We start from the raw sequence: 10,062 nt of genomic DNA on the forward strand, positions 1-10,062 counted from the left end.
TTTATATTTTAATGAAATGAGGCAAACACTTTAATTTGGTAAATTTGGAGGGAGTACCAAATAAAAGAGATCATTAAAAAAATATGAAAACATGCATAAAAAGGGTACCATTAAAATGATCTTTCAACAACTTAATACTCCCTCCAACATGTTTCCCTTTTGCACACTATTTACAAGCGGGCATTTAACTTCAATTTTCTCTCGATACATAAGTTAAAATATATTTATGTGAGATCTTATTTGATTCGTCTTTGAGAGTACATTAAAAATATCTAACTTTTATAATTTTTGCAAATATGTAGTTAAAGATATTTACCGCGTAAAAGTCGTGTTGTCAAACGTGATAAAACAAACATGTAAAATGGAGTTGAATGGAGGGAGTAGAAGACAGTAACTCCAACAATAGATCTTGGTATAGACGGGTGGGGTGAACAGACGGGTAAAGACCTCTAATAAAATGGGTAGGGGGACAAGGTGGGGCACTCCCATGTGCTTCCTACTTTATGGCAAATGGATATTTTGTGAGGGAAAATGGTATCCGTCTATACGTATAGACGGATAGTGTCCGTCTATAATGAGAATTTGTGTAACTCCAAAGTGATTGAGTTGGAATCAAACTAAAACAGAGGGTAAACGGAAGAACGCTATCTCCCGATTAATAAAACAGTCAAAATCGGATTCGATTCAGTCTCATAATAGTTAAAAAATAACTCGACATTCGCTGCTATATAAATACATTCTTTTCTCCTATATCACAAATTCACAATACTTCCCAGTTCCCCTGTCTTTTCTCTCTCCTAAACAACAATGGCGTCTCCCTACAAACCCACTTTCTCTCTCATCGCTCTCATCCTCATCATCTCTCTTTCTCTCTCTTCCGCCATGGATATGTCCATCATCAACTACGACATTACCCACAACTTAATCCCATCCTCTTCGTCGCCGCGTTCCGACGACCAAGTAATGAAACTCTACGAAACATGGTTAGTGGCGCACCGCAAAAACTACAATGCCTTGGGTGAGAAGGAAAAGAGGTTTCAGATTTTTAAGGATAATTTAGGGTTTATTGATCAGCATAATAGCGACGAGTCTAGGTCGTATGATTTAGGGCTTAATAAGTTTGCTGATTTGACTAATGATGAGTTTCGCTCGTTGTATTTCGGCGTTGCGAAGCGAAAGCCGGGATTGGTCAGGGAGAAGGTGAATAGTGATCGGTATTTGGTTAAGAATGGTGATGACTTGCCGGTTAGTGTTGACTGGAGGGAGAAAGGTGCTGTTACTCATGTTAAAGACCAAGGACAATGCGGTAATTTCACCTCCTTATGTTCTTTATTTAATAATATTCTCGGTTAGTCCTGTTTAAGATTGTTTTCTCATAAAGTACATGTTCCGTTTCCTGGATTGCAATTATGATATGAGAATATATTTACCTTTGTTGCCGAATAATCTTTCATAAAATTATATTTTTTAGAAAAACGACAGACAACTATGTAAACATAGCAAGACTTATATATACACAGTGGTATGATACTTGACCCGTCTTAAGAGATAGTACCGTCTTAAATGAGAATTTATGTGTTTTTGTACAAATACTTTAAGTGAGGTGAAACGGTAATTCATATACCCGGTTAGTAATAAGCAGATATAGCTTTGATCCGTCTCAAACATAAAACGGCTTAGAAGAGGCTTACACATTTTAATTATTGATTCATGACGTTTATCTGTTTGGAGTAATTTATAGTTAGTATTAGGCGAAGTTTTTAAAGTTTCGGGTTTGGTTAGCTCATGTAATTATGATGGTATTGAATTCAATTAGGTGCGTAGCCGAAAGTTTAAGACTTTTGTGTTGTATTTAGTTTGTTTTCTGTGATTTGATTCTTTGAGTGTGAAGTTTGGAATGAGTAAAGAAGTAGGGAATAAGTCGCTTTTAGTAGTTTTTTGGCCGCAAGTAGTGGAGTTGTAAGTGGCCACCACTAGTTGAGTTTCAAGTGAAGTGCTTGTTGAAAAAGGATGCTAAAGTATTGAATACTTTTATCTTGTGTGCTTTATTCTAAAATTCGTCTTGTTGTCGTCCATTTCTTTGGTTAGTAAGTAAAGGTTTCGGAATTCAGCTTTTTCGGTTAGAATTTACTCCTACAGTCCTATGCGAAAAAGGAATTTGATCGATTTATTGGGGTAATTTCATAATTGATGACGTAATGAACTCGAAGTTTATGTGTTGAAGATTTTGAAAAGTCGAGTTAGGAGATATATAGAATATCAAGTGCCTTGTACGCTTCTTCGAGTTGTATACTTGTTGGGTAAAATTATGTTAGTAACGCATAAATATTGTTCTTTGATAACCCAAAATGAAAGTTGCATCTAAAATTGCATTTAGTGACTTCAAATTCCCACTTCCCAGTAAGAAAGTGCGTATTCACTTTAGTCCGTCATGTTGTTTTATTCCATTATAATCTAGCCCTAAACAATGATAAATTTTTGTCTAAGTGGGTGGAGTAGTAACAAGGATATTTTTTTTCATTTCTCTTGATTAGTAGGTTGAACTATCCGTGTAAAGTACTTGTTGAGGGACAAAATATCGGTTGTTGTATGACTACTTGTATCTAGTGTTGATGAGAAGAAGCTAACTAAGCTTAAGCAGTAACAGTAGGATAAACAAGGTTCATCTTTTCCTTGGTCATTATAAGTAATCACGCTATCAAATTTGTACTAGGTGTAAGTTTTCTAACTTGTGCTCTGTATTTTCATGAATCATATACATCATAAACTATGGTCGCGTTCTTCTAGCTTCATAAGTTTTCAATGGCTAACCTAACCATGAGATTTGACATAGTTTTTATGGTTTGAACAAGCGAAGTATTACGAAATACATGTAGACATGTGGTGGACTTTTTGATACTTCAATCCAAATTACCAGTCCATTCTTTCCATATCTGACAGTTATATATGGAGAGATTGAATCGAGTTGTATGGAATAGGACTCTTACAGATACTTGAATGGCCAATTCGTGATTTTTTTCTTTGTTTGATTTGGGTAAAGGGAGCTGTTGGGCCTTTTCGACAATCGCTGCAGTTGAAGGAATTAACCAGATAGTTACGGGTAACCTGACCTCATTGTCAGAGCAAGAGCTTGTAGATTGTGACACTAGTTACAACTCTGGATGTGATGGTGGTCTTATGGACTACGCCTTCCAGTTCATCATCAACAATGGTGGCATTGATACTGAAAAGGATTATCCTTACGAAGCCAAGAATGGTGTTTGTGATCAATTCAGGGTTTGTTCCTCAACTCTAGTATCACTGTATCAATAACTTGGTAATATAACATGCATAGCCATTAGCCACCATAACGTTGTGGTATTTATTGTCTTATAGGAGAATGCCAAGGTTGTGACAATTAATGGCTTTGAAGATGTTCCGGAGAATGATGAGAAGGCGTTGCAGAAGGCAGTTGCTAACCAGCCTGTTAGCGTTGCCATTGAAGCTGGTGGCAGAGCCTTCCAACTTTACAAATCTGTGTGTCTTTTATCCAGCCATACTGGTTCTCTGTTCTTTTACGAAGAATTTATTGAAATCTCTTTACGAAGGATTATTGAATTGTATTCTATGATAACAGGGTGTTTTCACTGGAAGCTGTGGTACACAACTTGATCACGGTGTGGTGGCAGTTGGTTATGGCACCTCTGAAGACGGAAAGGACTACTGGATCGTAAGAAACTCATGGGGTGCTGACTGGGGAGAGAACGGGTACATAAAGATGGAGCGAAACATTGCTTCAAAAACCGGCAAATGTGGTATCGCAATCGAGCCATCATACCCAGTTAAAACGAGCCAGAATCCCCCTAATCCAGGCCCGTCTCCTCCTTCCCCACCACCTGCACCTCAAGTCGGTTGCGACTCTTACTCCTCGTGCCCTAGTTCAACCACCTGCTGCTGTGTCTTTCAATATGGTTCGACCTGCTATGCCTGGGGTTGCTGCCCACTTGAGTCTGCATCCTGCTGTGATGACCATGTCAGCTGCTGCCCTCACGACTATCCTGTCTGCAACTCAGTCCACGGCACTTGTAGCGCGGTAATTTATTGAACTATTAAACTTTTAAATAAGCTTGTCTCACACAAACCTGTTAAACCAGTCATTCGATGAAGGTATAGGTCGGGTTATTTGGGTAATTGGATTCACGTTTGTTTCGAGTATGTTATAATAGGGAGATTTATGGCTAATGGTGTGTTTAGGGTCTCTGCAAAATTCGAGTATTCGGGCCTGGCAGAGTAAGTTTTGCCTTAGTTGCACCTGTAAGACCAACAATGTTCCTTTATTAACCGAGGGTTTAATGGAATTGATCTCACATATAAATATGTAGCACTGTGTACTCTAAATGTTTGGGTTAGGTAACAGATCAGTACATACCGTCTTTGATTCTATCCCATTGTAATACTGACAATATCTTACTTTTGATCTTACAGAGCAAGAACAGCCCATTCAGCGTCAAGGCATTGAAGCGAATTCCTGCAAAAAGACACTCTAAAGTGGTTCTGGCTTAAGGTTTTATCGTCTGCATTGGTTTGACCTGATAGTTTATTGGAAACTTCATTTGCCACCATGTTTATTTGAGCTTGGTGGTGTTCTGTACATATAAATTTCTATGAAATCTTATCTCATCTCTATAACTTAAACGATGTTATGATATTGCCTTGTGGCCTTCTAAGTTTATGCTTGCGAGTTGCTCCTGTAAATTTGCTTCGAATTTGAATCAATATTTGCAGTTACATCAAGTTTTTTATTTATTTTCAACAACACTTGAAAAAGACGAAAAATAGCATTTCAACTTCTCGATATTGTCCGAGATCTTGGAATTAGAATAAGTTTTAGCGGACCAGGAAATCTTGGCAATCTTCTCTATCTAATAATGAAGGGGGAGTTTGCTTTGAAATCACTGGAATGGGACTTCCTAACTTCGTCTTTTCCAAGTAATATTGATTTACCTTGGTCCTTGCCTACAAAATTACACATCTATGAGCAAGCTAGGTAGCACCAAAGTGGCACGGACACGATACGGAAACGTGATATAATATCCCATGAAATTTAGGACACGGGACACGTTATTTAAATTTAATGTTATAATTAATGTACCATTTATTTTTGTAAATGCATTTGATATTAAATTTAAATAATTGAAGTTAAAATTTGACTTTTGACTATAATTTATTCTCATTTTCCACTCAAATCCGTCTTCTAATCAATCTCTTTCAGTCTTTCAACATCTCATTCCTCGTTTATTGGTATCCGACACATTTAGGCGTGGCCGCATGTGTCCGACGAGTGTATATGTCGGATATGGGACGGCTGGTTAGGAGTGTCCCTGCTACCTAGGGTGTAAGTTTAGGCGTGTCCGACGAGTGTATGTGTGGATACGAAACGGCTGGTTAGGAGTGTCTGTGCTACTTAGGGTGCAAGTTGGTTTTCAAACAAGGGGAACTAGGGAAGTAAAAGTAACCCAGAACATTTTTTTTCATCGCTGGACTTTTGGACAAAAAGTAAACGTAAATAGCTTTTCTTTTTTAGAAAGAATTTATTCACAAGCGATCTAAGAGCATCTCCAACAGTCAGCTACAATGCATTGTAGGTTGGTTTGTCATATCGATTTTTAAAGCTACTCGGCTTTCCGGCAACATACCGCTTTAATGGCAAACTACAATATATGTAGCTTGTATGGGTCCCACATACTTGCTTTCATCCAATGAGAATTTACCTTTTATTTTTTTCCTAAAGCAAGCATGTAGCTTGGTAGAGCTACAATGCTTGCAAGCTACATCTCACTTTTCCATCTCCAATGGTAAGCTACATGCTTATTATTTTGCAAAAATTGCAAGCAGGTCCTTGTAGAGAACCATTGGAGATGCTCTAATAGTATAAAAGCTGTGTTTTTCTTTGCCTTCATGTTGGCTCCTCATACTCAACAACGTGGGCCCCTATAAAATTTCCTTGAATTAGTTACTCTCTCCCCATTGATAAATTCTGCTTTAAATCTGATTTTTCATCTTAACTTTTAATTTTCATCTTAGGCCTCGTTTGGTTACCTTGCTAACTCATGAGAATTTAATAATCCCATGAATTGTGTTTTTCAAAGTTTGTTTGGTTACCCTTTTTCATGTAAAATTGGGAATTTAGAACTCCTACATAATGGAGGGTGTTTAATTACTCACCCCCTCTTTGGTCATTGGAAACTCCTACATCATTTGCTAACCAAATTTACTCGTTTGCCCTTAAAAAAAAGAGAAATTAGATATTAGTAATATTGCGGAGGGGTATATTGGTAATTAAAAATTAAAATCAAGTGAATTGACAAAATTCAACCAAACAATGCAGGGGAGTTTAATTCATGGGAAAAACAAACTCCCTCAAGGCAACCAAACATGTTTTTGTCAATTCATGTGAATTTTATACGGAAGTTAAATTCCAGTGATTTGCAAATTAACAAATAAATTCAACACCTACATGAACCAAACGAGGCCTTAACTTTTAATTTTAATATACTGGCTGTTAATTCCGTCTAAATTCCGTCTAAATATTCTGGCTGCTAATACAAAAATTACATCTAAAATCTAAAATTTACAAAATAAATAAAATTACATTATTACAGCCAGATAAAAGATTACTAATTACATCATTAAATCTTCGACCAACTTCGCCTCTATTTGGGTTTGCTTTAAATCAAGTCGAGAAAAGAAAGACAATTAAAATATACATCGAAAATCTAAAATTTACAAAATACATAAATAAAATTACATCATATATCTACCAATTACAAAATTAGAGACAGATAAATACAAAACACAATTACAATTACAAATTACAGCAATCAAATGTCCGACCACCTTTGCTTCCATTTTGTTTTGCTTTACATCAAAACGAGAAAAAAAAGACAATTAAATTAAAAAGAAATAGAAATGATAAAGCGAAAAAAAAAGACAATTAATTAAATTAAAAATGAAAAAATATAAAATATCTCTCAGATTGGTGTGATACCACTCATCATCGAGATTCAATGAGGACTCGGTAACAATAACTAAATGCCGCCATACCACCTTTTGTGGGGTGGCATTTTAGTTAGTTGTCAATAGTAATCATACCTTACCTCGAAGGCTAACAAACCAAACTATCGAACCTTTATAAAATCTCAGAATGGTCATACACCGCATTCATCATCGATATCGAACCTTTATAAAATCTCATAATGGTCATAAAATCTCAGAATGCCCACAACTGTAACACAATCAGAATCGAAAAATTGAAACATCAAAATCAGAATCGGAAAATTAATATAGTGTAGTTCAGTGAATGTGCATACACAACAATAAATGGATACAATAATGATACCAATAAAAATAACAATGATAATAATGGATAACGTTAATTAAATTGAAGTAAATTGAATAATTAAATTAAAATTAGAGATTATCAATTAACTCCCCACACATCATACCACTACTACATCCACAATCTGCCATTATCAATTAACTCCCCACACCACCCAAAACCCATACTTAACCCCCTCCATATAACTATCCGCCATTATCAATTAACTCCCCCACACTACCCAGAACCCATACCTAACTCCCTCCATATAACTATTTGCCATCATCATACCTTTCCTGCCACTTTTTTTTCCAAAGAAACAAATAACACAGAAACAAAATACATTCAACAACAATGAAGCAACCTACCAAAAAAACGATTGCAGAACTTCAAGAAGGCGATTTTAACGTTTACATCAAAGCGAGGGTGATAAGAAAATGGAAGAAAGATTACCAGAACAATCAAGGGAAAGAGTATTTTCATAAAGTTGAATTCGTATTGGTTGATGAAGAGAAAAATGTTATTCAAGGATTAATCACAAAATCACTCATTAAGAATTACGATGGAGGAATTCAGGAAGGTAACACATACAAAATTGGGAGATTCCAAACAATTCGTAACCTTAGATTCAACATTGCAGCAACACACAAGTGTCGGATCAGATTTGGTACACGGACAACTATTGAAAAAATAGAGGGTGACTCAATTCCAAAACATGGCTTTAAGTTTGTCAATTTTGAAGACATTATTGGTGACGAATTAGAAGGAATAGAACTAATAGGTATCATCATTAGCACCTTAATTTTTTAAATGTTGTTTAGTCATATATTGAACACTTTACGGAATTGATTTAATATTTTATATACAATTTACTAAATAAATTTTATTATATCTATAGAGGTCATAGCAGGAGTAGATGACTACAAAGCCGTCTTCGTACAGAACAAATCCAAGAGAATGGCTCTAGACTTGACAAACAAAAAGTAAGACTAATATCATTTTCAATTTTCAACATCATTTCAAAAAGGCAAATTCTCATTTGTGACGGCGATATCCGTCACAAACTTGTGACGGGTACCGTTTCCTCTCACAAAATGTCCATTGAGAGGTGAGTGGGAAGCATATGGGGGTACCCCACCTTGTCCCCTCTCCCCTTTTTGTGAGAGGTCACAAGCTTGTGACGGGATTAGCCCGTCACAAGCAAGACTAGTTGTTTCAAAAAATGTCAGACATTACTTATCAATACAATCCTAATCAAATTGCAATGATACTCAATTATCATTTTGGATGTGGGAGCCTTGCACTAAATATGGTGAACATATAGCAACAGAACTTCGCTACAAGTACGAGAAACCAATTATTGTTTTGCAATGTGTGGAAAGGGTAGTCACAAAAGGTAACGTCTTCGTTAGGGATGGCTATAGATCCTAGACCCTATCCAGATCCGCAGGGTTGGACCCTGATAGATCGGATATGGATCCTTAATTTCTAGACCCGTTGGATAAGGGTCCGATCTGGATCCATTGTTTTAAAAATGGATCTGGATATGGATCTAATCAGTCAAATCCAGATCCAGATCCGTAGACCCGTTTTTATTAAAGAAAGGTATTTTTTTAATGTATGCTCTTTACATTTGACATGGGATAAGGTCTGTTATTACTTATTCACAAATTTCATTATAGAAGGACACTAGTTATAGAAGGATAGTATCCCTCTCACAAATTAAAGTGGTTAGTGCAAGTGGATGGAAAACTATAGACGAATAGTATCCGTCTATAATGAGACGAACTATTACTTATTATTCACTCACTCCTAGCCTTAGGCTCATAATCACACCCTCACAAACGTCATTACCTTTTCCTAATCTAAATTTGTAGCCCTGAGTACTTTGACTCCTTTCCAACATAGAGCCCACATCAACCACATGTCCTCTTTCACTTAAAAGCTGACGTCGCAAACCACTAAAACTAAAAAGGTAGATAATAGAAACCCCAATACCTCCGTCGCCTCCCGTCACCCGAGCCGCGATGGTCTTGTTTCTCCTTCAACTCGACTTATATTCGTCAGATCTGGTGGCTTTTTACTAGTTTAAGGCTAAGTGAAGGTGGAAAATTGAGTTTTCGAGCCGTGGGTGTTCGTTTGATGTTAGTGGGAGTGTTAAGAGTTGATTTATGTCGGTACCTCTGATGTGACCAATATTTGAACATATTTAGTCCCCGAATTAGCCTCGTTCCTATGCTTTTTATTGTATAATTGGGTCATTTACTATCTTTAGTCCTTTGTTTTGCATATTCTTTGAGGTTTTGTTTCCTTGGTAGGAGAGGAGTGCAAACCTTGCATTTTAATGGCAAAATGGAGCTAAATTGATCGAATCTAATGACCAAGCATCAAAGTGAAGACAAGATTAGAAGGCCTTTGTAAATAATGGGTAATGATGAAGACGATCCTTGCATCTCCGACAAAATCCTTGAGGATTGTTGGAAGAAGAAAAGAAGAAAAAGCTTGCTGAACTAGAATCCGGCCGTTGCAGCATCGGGACGCTCGTCCAACCTCCACAATCCGAGCGTCCCTCCAGCCAATCCGCTCGTCCAACATCTCCGCAATCCGAGCGTCCCTCCAGCCAATCCGCTCGTCCAACTCTCACAATCTGCTCGTCCCGACCCCTTGGCCGCTCGGATTGTCATCAAGTACAGCACGCTTTCTCC

The 10,062-nt window shown here is 37.0% G+C and overlaps 2 protein-coding genes across 2 annotated transcripts; both read left to right on the plus strand.

The window, feature by feature from the left end:
• The first annotated feature begins 687 nt into the window (after positions 1–687).
• Positions 688–4,734, plus strand: LOC141611600 (cysteine proteinase mucunain-like). The gene is made up of 5 exons (XM_074430177.1): positions 688–1,306; positions 3,041–3,276; positions 3,376–3,516; positions 3,617–4,072; positions 4,465–4,734. Exons 1-5 carry the CDS (start codon positions 808–810, stop codon positions 4,540–4,542), a joined length of 1,410 nt encoding a protein of 469 aa, XP_074286278.1. The 5' UTR covers positions 688–807; the 3' UTR covers positions 4,543–4,734.
• A 2,977-nt stretch (positions 4,735–7,711) lies between these two features.
• Positions 7,712–8,344, plus strand: LOC141613352 (uncharacterized). The gene is made up of 2 exons (XM_074432085.1): positions 7,712–8,138; positions 8,256–8,344. The coding sequence occupies exons 1-2, from the start codon at positions 7,712–7,714 to the stop codon at positions 8,342–8,344; spliced, it is 516 nt and encodes a 171-aa protein (XP_074288186.1).
• Positions 8,345–10,062: the final 1,718 nt, after the last annotated feature.

This window comes from Silene latifolia, chromosome 11 (genome assembly GCF_048544455.1).
Source record: "Silene latifolia isolate original U9 population chromosome 11, ASM4854445v1, whole genome shotgun sequence".
NCBI classification, from domain to species: domain Eukaryota; kingdom Viridiplantae; phylum Streptophyta; class Magnoliopsida; order Caryophyllales; family Caryophyllaceae; genus Silene; species Silene latifolia.